This window comes from Gymnogyps californianus, chromosome 7 (assembly GCF_018139145.2).
Source record: "Gymnogyps californianus isolate 813 chromosome 7, ASM1813914v2, whole genome shotgun sequence".
NCBI classification, from domain to species: domain Eukaryota; kingdom Metazoa; phylum Chordata; class Aves; order Accipitriformes; family Cathartidae; genus Gymnogyps; species Gymnogyps californianus.
Window position 1 is genome coordinate 25,084,034 of NC_059477.1, and position 13,679 is coordinate 25,097,712.

General features: G+C 36.6%; 1 protein-coding gene across 2 annotated transcripts in view; it reads right to left on the minus strand.

The window, feature by feature from the left end:
- SLC4A10 (solute carrier family 4 member 10) overlaps positions 1 to 13,679 on the minus strand; it is an 87,302-nt gene that overhangs the window by 31,713 nt on the left and 41,910 nt on the right. For both annotated transcript variants that reach the window (XM_050899605.1, XM_050899604.1), the window contains exons 6-12: positions 9,043 to 9,200; positions 7,126 to 7,213; positions 6,466 to 6,612; positions 5,769 to 5,869; positions 4,189 to 4,363; positions 3,870 to 4,003; positions 2,458 to 2,703 (exon numbers count right to left, since the gene is read on the minus strand). In XM_050899605.1, the coding sequence (XP_050755562.1) occupies positions 2,458 to 2,703; positions 3,870 to 4,003; positions 4,189 to 4,363; positions 5,769 to 5,869; positions 6,466 to 6,612; positions 7,126 to 7,213; positions 9,043 to 9,200 (1,049 nt within the window). The remainder of the gene's footprint in view (positions 1 to 2,457; positions 2,704 to 3,869; positions 4,004 to 4,188; positions 4,364 to 5,768; positions 5,870 to 6,465; positions 6,613 to 7,125; positions 7,214 to 9,042; positions 9,201 to 13,679) is intronic.

Genomic DNA, 13,679 nt, shown 5'->3' on the forward strand with positions numbered 1-13,679 from the left:
GGCTGGAATTACCACTTTGCTGTGTTCAGAGCACAGATCCTTGGAATCAGCAGATGTGCCCTTACAAGATAATCAATACGCATACTGGCGTTTCCAACAACCAGTTTCAAGGTTAAAAAAATATAAACCACATCCTATAAGAGCTACGCTGCCTATAACTACGTCTACAGCTCGTCATTTTGGTATTAGTGGGGTCAGTTGCCATAAACAGGATATTGCTGCAAGTAGAAGATACAACATAAATGTTGAAAGTGAAATGTAATGCAGGAGTTTAAAAGTCAATTTACTTGTACTATCTACACAGAATGAAAGAATAACTGAAAATACAGGTATGAAATGACAACTCCGTAAATAGCTACAAAACTATTATATCAAATAATTTTGATAGCTATATATGTGTTTGAAAACACCAGACGGCGGTCAATCTTTCTTCCAAACATCTGGAAGACACCTGTCCTTCAGGAACTGTGTTTGGAAAATCTAAAACTGTTGTGCTGGTACTCCAACACTGTAGGACAGGACAGGTCAATAGCTGTAACTGGAGGATGACAATTGCTGCTCTTTTACGATTCTGCTTGCTCTGCACATTCTACATTCAATGAAGACAGTTACCGAGGGCAGTCAGCAAGTAAACAACACCCTTCAAGAATCAATTTGGGATTCTGACTAATGAATGCAATTTGAAATAAAACCAAAATCTTTTATTTGTAAACATAGAGACTATGATGATAAAACACTTTCATAAAATATAGAGATACCTATCACTGTACCCTTATACAAGCAAGACTGTTAATCTTATTTCTCTGAAATCTCACGCAATATCACAGGATTCAGCTAACCATGAATAAAGCTAGCTACCCAGGAATCTGTATTTCCATTTGTGTTTATGCTTTTCATTACGTATTTTAACATCTCAGCTCCGCCTCCTAAATGGTTTCTGAATAATTTTTTGTCTTTGTATAGTATTTCAACACCTGTTTTTCAAAACTGTATGAGAACATCATATTCTCTTTCCCTTTGAGACGACTACTTTGAAGTGGTAAAGGAAAAAAAAAAATCCACAAACACTGTGCTGTATGAGGCTCTTTAGAGTAAAATAACGACTTCATAGAAGTTAAGTGAAGTTAAATAAGACCAGGATATAACCTCAACTGAACGCATGGTCTATTCTTGATGTTTATTGCTTTCTCTTAAAATTAATATTCCTTTGTCTACTGGTTAAACTATTAGAGAGAAATAATACTTTTTTCAGCATGGTGAGAGAGTATGTTACAGCAGAACTACAGTTTCTATAATTTAACTTGTTCTGTGTATTAAGGTATATAACGTGCATTCAGATTCAGGATTTGCTAACTATTTTTCTAGTGCTAACATATACCAAGCTCAAATGTTTTCTCTGTCGCTGTGTTTTGTTTTTCCCAGCTTAAAATGCAAATGAGACATTTGGTTGAGACACTCCTGTTTTTCCAGTGAACAGAAGATGTGGCACTGTTCAAGTATTGTTCCTTTTGGGCCCCACCCTGCTCATGCAGAGGGTTCAAATGGGTTCAGTGAAGTAATAAAGACATTTCTGGAGGGGGATCTTCTCTGAAAATGCTTTTTAATGACATTTTAGTTGCTGAGGTGACCAGGCTTAATTGGCCTCAAGACAGACTAGGACCTTGTCCTTTACTGGAAGAACATTTTTGTTCTCTTATCACAGAAACAAGTCTGTGAGTTTTTACTTCTAAATGAAACGCTATTGATTAAAGCCATTCACTTTTTTATTGCCCAAGTAGAATACTACCTGTCAAAACTCCACAATAAAGTAAAGCTGATTAATAGGAGTCATATTAAAAATCTTGTTATTAAGAACAAATTGAATATGACAAAATCAATCACTGCTGAGAAGCACCTAACAATTCCAAATCCACTTCAGTTCTTGGAGCTTGAACCTTAACTGCCAGAGAGGTTTAAAATAAAGGAGGTACATCAAATTATATCCTTTTTAGATAGGTCAATATTTCAATTTGGGGGAAAAAAAAAAAACAGATAAATATGATATTAAAATGTTGCCTGAACACCCAATAAAATATTATAAAACATCAGGACAAGGTTACAGTAAGAGATCATTGAGTTACACCTCATTAAATAAGAATGTGAATAAAGACCTAAAGCTGAGGTCCCTCCAAGTCCTATTTTTTATGCTAGGACTTCCAAGTTGCGTGTGTGTAAGCTTTTCCAAACTTCAAGTAAAGATATTTTTTACTTATCTTAAGTAAACATGTACTGCTTGTACACATACCTCCAGTAACTACTACTTCCATATGCCAGCATCATGCCTAACTCAATAGCTTCCACATGTTAAGTCTGCAACTACTGCAAACTTTTCCTGCTGTGCACTGGTTTGCATTCCTCACAGAGAAAACATAACCTATGAAAAAACCCCCCAGTGTCAACAGAAGAAATCTTACTTACGAGTACTTTGTCAGCAGATCCAAATCATTATGCATGTTGATTGGATATGTCTCACTGAGATGAAACAGCTTCTCTAAGGCCTCATAAATGAAAATGATGCAGATAAGAGACGCAAAAGCTTCTTCAGTAAACCGGGTAATGTAGCAGACTAGGGAGCTTGCATCAGTTGCAACAAGGATGATGCACAGGATTGCAGTCCACAGTCCAATGCTAGCTCTCAGAGAAAGGTACGACAACCCATACTCTCTAAAAAAAAGAAAAAAAAAATTAAACACAGTTTATCTTTTGCCCAGCCACAGTACATGGAGAAGACGCAGCTCCAAAATTTCCTTTGCCTAGGGATGTGCAATTCTCGGGACAGTCTGAATCAGAAATTATTTACCTATTGTGAACTGAAGATACTGCAAGTCACCTCTTGACCTGAGCTCTCCTCCCAATTAACAGGACACAAAGAGCTCTATCTCTACTAGAGTGAGTGAGCAGCTTTGAGAGTAGTCACACACATGAAGTGTATAAGGTCCACCCACTTTTTATCCCATATCCTGCCTTGTGAACAGCCAACACCTGCCAATTTCTTCTTAAGCTGCAAGAGTAGCTATAATAACAATTTTCAGCAAAATCCTGTATGCTTATTGCATATGGTAGTAGAGCTCTAAACACGTTGGGTGACATTATCACAGAGAACTGAAAGGTCTATCTGAAGGTGATAAAAGAGCTTTTGGGGTGCTAAGTGGGGTCTCCTGCTCTACGCTGTTCAGGTTCAGGAGATCTTGGTTCAGAAGTCCCCGTCACAGCAATGAGGCAGAAAAGCAGAGAGGATCGCAGAGAAGCATGATGGTTGCCAAGATGCAGACATAATTTTTACCCACACTGTGGCAGAGGTATGTCATGTATAGCACATTAACATAAATGTGGGGATATGCTGTTGTGGCATGACGCTTCACCCCTTCTCTGTTCAGGTGGAGGAAGGCCAGGGTCTATGTTAGTGACTATTGAAAGATGGCACCACTGCCACTGCACGTACTTCCTGGGTGAGAGGTAACACCTTTTGCACGAGTTAGGGATGAGATAAACCACAGATTTAAATGTACTGTTTCAGAGTTGAAAATTACACAATAATAAAAAAACGCAACATCCTGAACCTTGCATTCCCTTCAAAACAGGTTGGGGTTTTTTTGGAAAACAAACAAACAAAAACCAATAATAAAAAAAAAAAAAAAAAAATCAACCTTGCCGCATTACCACCAATTCATTTGTCTCAGTCACTGCATAATTTCAGACTCTGAAAGCCTAAGCAGTGCACTCCAAAAGAAACTGTTGATCTTATTCTGCAGATGTTGGAACTGGGATCAGTGCCTCTACTTTTACCTAACAACACCCGAGGCATGATGCATATCATGATCTTCACTTACTTGCAAAATTTGAATAAGATCTTCTCAAACACTAAAACTGGTCCTGTGCTGCCAAGTATAGTGAGAGGCTGTCCACCAAAGAGAGAGTAGGCAATTCCAGTCATGGATGCTCCAAACAGTGATTCTATTGCACTCTGAATATGATAGAGAGAGAAGTGTTCATAAATTTTCAAACAGGTTCTTTTTGCAATGTCTTAGTCTGTAGCCTTCTAAACATTGAAACACCAATATTTAAAGGTGATTCATGCAACAACAAGAAAATACTAACCACAAACCTAGGAATGTAAGTTTGTTTTAAAAGTTCAGATTTAACACATACTATACGACCTTCAGTTGCTTCTCCCAGAAGACCACCAAATGTGATGACAGGAGACATGCAAGCACAGTACAGAAACAAAAATGATGCCAGACACTGCAGACTGAGAGCGTCCCTGAAGTCACTCCAGAAGAAGGGAGCTTTTCTTTTTATATCTAAAATCAATCCTCCAAAAAATCTAAAAAAAAATAGAAGAGATCAAATTAATGAAAAAGGCATACCAAACCTTCTTGCACAGTACTGCTTTAAACATACGGCAGAGAAGCTATTGTTCTTGATCAAATGATACATACTCTTATAATTCATCCTTCCCAGAAAAAAGTTTCTGGGAACCCTGTCTTGATAACTTTAATCAGGAAATTGTGTTTTTAAAACAAACTAATTTGCATGTTTCTTTTATAAAATCTTCATCTAATCATCCAGACCCCCAACTTCTGAACAGTTGTTAGCTCCCACACATAAAATCCTATTATTTATTACGTGAAATAACTCTTTGCATTTGTTTAATCAGAGAGCTACCAGAGTGCCCATTTGCCCACATGTCTACATATAGAGCTTCACATTCTTTATTTGAGAACCTTTTCCTAAATACACTTGATGACAGAATTGAATGTAGGCCACAATTCTCCAAGGACAAGAACTGTCATCTTTTGTCATTTACACTATGCTAAATATAATCAAATATTTAGGAACAGATGCTCCCTTACAATATACCATACAGTTACAGTAAATATCCCCACAATGCTCTTTTTCTCACAGGCACCCAATGTATCAGATGTTGCCGGGGTAAAGAGAAAGACAAAGTGCCACCATCTCCTAAATATTAGAATGATCCTTTGAGCCGTCAATTACCAGGTTCACCGGTGAGAGAACAGCTTAAAGCCAGACTGGCCATCATCTCCTCTGCCCCACTATGTACACCAACACTGCAGCTGAATCTTTAGCCTTATGCAGGTAGGAATGATATTTAAATATCAAGAGGCAGCAAGGTAAAAGAAAAGTCTATCACACAACTACACTGCACTAAGGCAACCACTGACAGCTGATGCACTTACACCACACCATATCAGATGAGAGAAGATAAGTATTCCTTGGGGCAAATTCTTCCTTCCGATGCGGGTATATTGCAGCCATACTGCATAGCCTCATGTACCAGGACATATCATGGCTTACGGAGGTAAAAAAGAAATGCTAGAGCTGCACAACCCAGAAACTTCAACTACAAAATAGTTGAAGCATTCATAATACATGGCACAAGACTATTCCCAACTTTTCCTTTGTGCTGTACAAAAATAAGAAACATTAACCAAGTTTAACTGAGCTCTGACCTTTATAAATAATAGAGAAAGGAGCCTGCAATAAATACAATGTCAAAACTCAAATCCTCTTGCCCTCTCCCCCTTTCTGCAAATTAGCACGTACTGTCCTTTTCAACTATGTGGTACACAAATCAGGAAAAATGCCTGGAAAAAAAAAAAAAATCATATGCCAAGCCAGTCCTTTGACAGAGAACCAGACCGCTGCGATTCCTTTGGAAGTGCATCACTTAGAACACTTAAGATTTTGCGTATGTTTTCACTAACTTTCCAGTGCGTTGCAGTTCTGGTCCAGAGTGTCCTCCAGGTTGTTCTGTGTCCCCATGGGCTGCAGTTCCATTTGGCACTCCTGGGATCTTACGCTTCTCCTACCAGAAGGAAAAGATACTTCTCATGGGTCTTAGCAACCAAAACATAATTTTAGCAGAGGAAACAGGCTTTGAGAGTTGAAAGACCAAACATGAAAATTTTATTGTAAGATTCATCAACATAACCTCTTCATAAGCTGTAGAGGAGTTCTATAACAGGAAATAGTAGAAGGAATTGTGGTCTAAGAAATTTAAATAACTGATTACAGAACATCTTGTATCAGAAAACATTGTAAAGAGTAGCAAGCCAGGCTGCTTTGATCAATTCTTGCAATAAGCTTAGAACAAGAGCAAACCATGGCTATTCAGAATAATCAAAGATGCTTATGACCAATTATCCTTGAATTTAAGATCTTTAGATACAAGTATCTGTCTTTACTCAGGAGAGAGCTAGTATTGAACTACATGAAATGTCATCGCTATCCTGTATGCTTGCAAGACAAGGGTTCTTCTAAAGCAAATTAACAAAAAAAAAAAAGAGCATGCAAAACGTCCATATAGTGATTCTGCTAAACACTAAATTAATGAGAGTTAATTCTACCTAGGAAAAATTCATCACAACATTTAGAAGTGTCTGAATTTTACAGTGTACAAACCTGAGAGGGAACATTTTTCGGTGGTTCTATTCGAATTGTTGGGTCCCACTCTCCAGGAGGCAGAACAGTAACCTGATCAAGAAATTCATCAATTCCAGACACCAAGTCATTGCGGTCTTTTGCTTTGTAAGCAACATCATGGAACACCTGTGAAAAATGGAGAAGTGTATGTGGGAGGAAAAAGAGATGGGGAAAGGAATATTCTCATAACATTTTTCACGATGGCCCCTTTTCTCTGAAATAGAACGCACTTCATGCAGTTCCCACCAAACAAACAATCTCAGCTTCAACTGACTAGAGTTTCTGGTACATAGTTTTCATAGAAGCTCCCGCTGCTATGGAAAAACATCCTTATTGGTGCTAAATGTTCTAGAGGTTTTACAGTTTAAAACACAATTAATTCCACTGGAAAGTAACTGTGTAAAATAGAATCTTCTCAGTGAAGATATCCCTGCATGTGAATATTGTTTCTCATTTTGTTATCTCCTTATGGCAGTATAATCTAGGCTGCTACAGGATCACGAAATGAACTAGAATGCTACATGCACATCATCAGAATGATTAGCCACATTTCATCTGGACAATTCCACATTGGACATTCCCTATTACATCTCTTCAGTCAGTACAAAATGACTAAAACCAAGCCATGAATAAAAATACCTCATCTGTCATTAGCGTTGCAATTGATCTTCCAATCTCATGGTATTGTTGCCCTTTACCCAGTGGTCCAAGAAGAACAAACAGAAATCTGCAAATAAAAGATAAATAAAAAAATTGTAAAGGATAGATGGTTGAAAGTAACCATACATACTGCAGAAATACTTATTTAAAAATTGGACTAGAAGAACCTCTAAGATAAATACTATATATAATCTCCTTCAAGATCCTCACACATGCATTTAAACATGAAGCTCTGGTTAGAAAAAACGTGAAAAAAAACTTCCAAAAATATATCATAAGCTTCACAGTCAGACTTGACTGAGACTATCAAAACCTCCTTACATAACAAACCTTATCTTACATAATAAATATATGCAATTATAATCTATGTACAGAACACATTAACATTAATTCATTTAATTCTGTTAATTCAACAGAATCAGCTATTTTATGGTAGTAGTATTATTGCAATATTGGGGAAGTTAAATTACCCTGGATAAAAATAATTTTTAAATCGTTCTTACTCCCATTAAGGTTCTAGACAGCGTCTACTGTAGGCTTGGGGCTAGTAAGGCTCTATAAAATGCAGAGGATAAGTTCAAATGAAATAACTGAAGTTCTCAGTTTTGCTAAAATGCAAAAGACAATTTTTTGACTAACATTATTAAATTTTTTTAAAAATAAACATTTTTGCAGAAATTCTTAATTATCCTAATTTTTAATTATTTAATTTTCTTTTGGCCAAAAATCAAGAAATCTGTTGTTTTCCTTTTGGTGGTTTTTTTTTTTTGCGGGAAGTTGGGGGTGGTTACAAGGAAAGGCTTCATAAGTTTTTTTGAAAGCCAGCTCAGTCCCTCAGTGTTCATTATACATATGCAAAAATTAGAAAAGACAAAAAAAGTAATATCCAGAGTAACTACAAAGTAACTACAACTTAAAGAAAACTGTATACTGTTTATCTGACTAGGAGCAAGGATCAGAGTCTCAGCATTGCATTTCATAGCATATCACTCCTTTCTGAGTGTCACAAACAACTGGAATACACTACTGCCTTCTGTCAGAATTCCTCTTTTATAGAAACTAAAAGAGGGAAGGGGAAAGTGAGACAGAATATCTGTACAAACATATGCACAAATACAAAAAAAAGTGAGAGACTGCAATAATAGTTAAGTTGGTGAACTCAGATATGGGAGAATCACTTAGGAGTTTTGATCTGAATCAACCCCAGAAGGACACAATGTATCTGCAGATCTATTTAAATGCTTTCTATTTGACTACAAAGTCTACTTTAGACATTTTTTAAAAATTCCTCATAATTTGTTCTCAGAACCAAAGTACTTCATCAGAAAAAGTTTCAAATTAGAAAAAATTAATCTAATAAAAATTTATGGTTAAAAGTCACATTCACTACCATGCAAGTATCTACAAAGTAACTTTTAGAGGAGCGTGTTATTTATAGCATGTTCTTCATCCATTCACTATCCCTAGTCAATCAAATCACGCAGTTTGTTTTTTCCCTTTACTCAATTCCTTCTTCATTTTTTTCTTCTGGACATAATTATGCAGTATCACACAAGCAGTTTCAGTTCCAAATGAAATATTCTAAGCAGCTGAATATTTTACCTTAGTATTTCATCTGCAGTATTATCAGTTTGTATATGATAAACTGTGTGTTGTAACCTAACAAGCTATCATTTCTATTTCTGTGAAGAATGATTATCTGCACACACAAACAGCATGTTTCTGAATATACCCGTACATCGTTTAAAGGATGAGTGGAAAGATGTCTCTAAGAGATGTCTTTGTTAAAGAAAGAACCAAATTCATAACTCAATAAATGACAAAGTTGAAGGTCACGTCACCCTGTCTCCACAAGGCACTCAGAAAAACCATGAAGAGAAATAAATCCAACTGTACCTTGTTGGAATCGGAACTTCAGCTAGTCCCGTAAGCAGCACTGCAGGAGATAACCTAACAAAAGCAACAACTGCACGGTCCAGGAACTCTAGTTCACCAACTAAGATGTTTGATGCTTCAGCTCCAGGTGGTATCTTTTTCATGAAGTGTAGGTCAACCTGGGAAAAGTATATTAAATTACAACCTAAAAGCTATTCACAGGGATTTCTTCCCCCTGATTTGTTGACAGAGACTTTCTGGTCACTGCACTATAATCTTAGTTATTTGAATTATACCATTTCTACTGTTCTTGTCCGCTCAATTTTTTTTTTTTTTTTTAAATAAAAATGTTTCTCAAAACCAAACCACTGGTCTTTCATTATTTGACTAATTTTTCTTGGAAACATAGTTAAAGTACTGCAGAATTAATTTATAAAGACAACAAATCACATTCAAAATCTTGTTAAGAATATAGTATTAATTTCCTAGTAACACTTTTTATCAGTAATCATAACAGCATCAAGAATTCATAACAGAATCAATAAGTCATAACAGTAGAAGAAATGAAGACACCTTATTTTTCCATAATTAACAATTCTGGCAATCATGAATTCATAGTTGCTGTATTACAATTTCAATGAGAAGAACAGGTTCCACTACACATAATTTTCCTTCTACTACTCTAAGTGACATGTGTTTTTGTTTTCGGATTTAATGGAAGACAGTTGCCCTTCTGCTGAAAATAACAGAAAATAACCTATGACCGTGATTGTCTGAAGAGTAAACTGAAAGAAGAAAGCAGGATAAAAACTCTGGAGTTTTAAGGCAGTGATGTTGACTTTTGTGGGGACGGTAGGAAAAGACAGAGAAACAGCTTCATCATGACATTGCTCTATTTGCCTAGGAATGTGTTCATTTGTATTTATTTCCTCAGTATCAGTCTAGAGTTCACTCTGTAACAAAGATCGACATGGAGTAATAAGAGTATATAATGTATGTTTGATTTCACTATGCACCAGTATTGTCTACATTTCAAAATGCATGAATTTTGTCATTTGCTTTCCTTTTATTAATCTAAACACAACAACAGCAACCAAATCCAATATAAACTGTTAAAGTGGACCATTTTAATGTCTATCTTACAGCCATCTGTCAGTACTAGTTTGCATAGTTTTTGGTAATATTTAGAAAATTGTTTTCTTGCAAATGGCTCTGGCACTAAATCAGAATTCAGATATAACACAGTTGCCTGTGTAATGAAATCTTATTTCGCTGAGATCACAAAGAGATGTCTAATGCTACCCTAAGCTAATCTAGACTGATGACCAAACATCTCACAAAGTTAAACAAGCGCATCAAATCAACCTGGAGGGTTGGAGACCAAGTACTTTTTCAAGGTAAAGTATCAGCGAGGCAAATTCTATTCCCCACTCAAATCACAAAATAACTCTTTCAGGGTTAAATACAAACCCCAAACAGATTCACTTTGCACCTAATTTTGGTGTCACGGGTCATTTATAGTTGAGAGAAAGAAAGTAGTCTTTCAGGCACATCACAATGTGCATTCTGTACCAATTTTACCTTGTGAATGGATTTAACATTTAATAACTAATGTCTCATGGACAACACGCTACCGTTGTCACCTTAAGGTCCCACTAACATACAGATAACAGGATCAAGTCAGTCTCCTGTCTACCAGCAAGTATTTCCAGATATCTTTCCTGTACTATTTATCAGCTTGAGATTCCAAAATCTTTTAGGTAGTGAACAGAGCCCCAGTTAAAAGGAAAGTAGCTGGCAGAGAAGCATCAAACTGGGCAAATACACCCAAACCCTGGGTGTTGCTTCCACTACGTAATGAGAGCGGAGGTGGCCCTGGAGTGAATTTGGGGCAATGGCAGAAGCTACATTCTTTGACTGCTTCATCTAACCTATCCATTACACATCTCTTATCCCAAGAGGTTTTTAGCTGGAGAGACCTCATGTGCATCTTAATCTGCACCCTAACCTGAGTCACATTCATGATCTGGCACTACACAGTCCCAGTAAGCTCCGATTAAACACAAAACTAACTAATGTGGAGGCCATTCCCCTCCAGGGCAACTCAAGGACTGAAAAGAGTGGTGGGGGCCTCCCTCAGAACCAAACAAAAACTGACATGAAGACAAACGGAAGATACCCAACATCACTTCTTAGGAAAGCCGTGACACATATTAATCAAATTTATTTATAAGCAGGGCCAACCAGTATTCAAAAACAAGTCAATTATTTCACATGGTATTTGAAAGACCAAACTCTGTCAATATGGGACCAGGGTTTGATTCAGAAATACTGTTTCCATGTGGAGCATAGGAACGTTGCCATGAGAAGGGATGCGGGTGCAGTCTCTTTATGCATTTTGTATTTCAGGACAACTAGGGTTCCCTTCAGCCTCTTGCATAAGAAGCAGAGACTAGCCAGATGCAGTTGTTAAACTGCCATCTCCATCCGGCTCAGACACAGGATAAAGTGGTGCTGTGACAGATCATCTCCGTATCACCCCCGGAATACAAAGTCCTTGTGGTGTCCCCAGAGGAAGAGGAGTGACACATTTACAAGTACAAACATCAGAAACTATGTCTCCCTCTCTGTGCTACTGAAGTAACATCCAAGACAGCTTTTAGTGCCGTGCCTCACATTATTCATAAATAGACACCAATACAATCAACACAGTCTCAGTGCTGTATTCAGATTAAGTCAGCTTTTTGAATCAACTCCAAAATTTGGAATATTAGAAGTAGCCCAAGGGAGACAGATTAGCAAGGAGAGAATATGTGAGGTAGTCAAAGGTGCTTTTTTGTAGAAGATAAATGAAATTAATATGTGGAACAAAATTAGAGCAAGAAATCACAATACTCAAGAGAAAATTAGTGTACTGCTCTACTTTCCTCTCAATCTGTGCATATAATTCCAATTATAACCGTTGGGAGTTATTGCAATAGCACATTTCAAGGGGAAATTGTACTTATGCATCTTCAAAAGGATAAATGGATCTATTTAAAGGCAGTCAAAAAAGGTATTTAGATTACAATCCTTTACTGCTATTTCACTCCTGCAAACAAAAGTTGTTCCTTTCATATTTCTGACATCCTTGTTGGTATCTAACACTGCTGAGGCTAGCCAAAAGATGACACGTTGATCTCTTCTCAGGCCAGTTTAAATAGGAAGAGCTCTTTTCATCAGCAAAGCTGCAGCACTACCAAAATAGTGAGTGAAGGATCAAATGATGCAGCCTCCGTTCTTGTTTAATACAAATATCATGCAGCTAGATAACAGACTGGGATTTTGATCCTACAACACTCAAAGCAATTGGGGAAACATGCAAGAAAAGCACTACTGAAAGTCATGTCGTTCCCTTTGGGTTGTTACGATCTTCACCTCTGCACAGCTTAATTTTGAATAGACAGCTTTATTTATATTTGATATCCTTTACAAAATTTTACATCTTGATATAAAAACACTTGCCAAAACAATTAGTTTTAATTAACACTTTTAATATAAATATCAGGAAACCAAAATCATACTTGACTTTTTAAAGCATTATAATCTTAGTTTTAAATATTTTTAAAGTATTAGCATTAAATTTTTAACAACTTGTCACTGTTTATAGATCTCCTTGCTACCTCTGTAGAAATGTGGTCCATAATACATCCCCAGCCAGCCTCCTTTCTTCTCACTGTCTTTGAAAAAAAGATCTGTTTCCCATCTTTATTTCAGCCATATACCGTTCCTAGTCTGGCATGTTCAGTCAAGAATTCAAATGGTGCAAATAGCTACTGCTGCTAGGAAATAAGTCCGGCACCAGATGGAGCAATCACATAACTCTACTTTTAGCTCAGTTGCACTAACATTAAGATTCAACAGACTCAAAGTGCTGTTCTTCAGAATTTTGGTTTAAATCACCTTTCTTCACTTACTCAACCTTTGTTGTATTAATGTGTCAGCTGAAGTCATCTATCCCTGTCAGGTCTGTCATCTGTATCTAATGTGACAGTTTGTTTTAGGTACATACAGACTTCTTAAACAAATTAGGATTCTCCTTTACATTAAAGCTGAGAAGCTGTTTGCTTTTCTTTGCTACCTAACATTGAACTGTCATTGCAATCTCCACTACCGAACACTTAACATCTTTTGTGAAGTGTACTGAAATATCTTGGCTTGCCAGAAGAATTAAGTTATAGGTTTACAGAAACACATTCTGTTTGAGACATCTGGAATCCACGAGTTCAGGTTATAAAAAGCGTAGTTTGCATTCATGCATTACTTCTACAAAAAGTAAAAATCTGAGAGGTAAATCTGAATTATAAGAATTCCGAATTACTTTCCTACTTAGATAATTTTCTGTTAATTTCTAAAAATTCCCCCTACAAATATACACCTATGATATCGTCATGCAATAAATTTATCTGTGTTCCTAAACTGTGATTTCCTGTTACCAGTAATTTATCAAGAAAATGAAAAATTCTTTTTTGTTAGATACAAACTATGTTACAGTGCACACGAAAGTTTAATGCTGAAGTAAAATGTGCACTTCACAGCTTTTCCTGATTCACATGGATTCATTTAATTTAAAAGATCTATTTGGTAGTCAGGAAGCTCTCTTCGCCGGCAGCGACCAC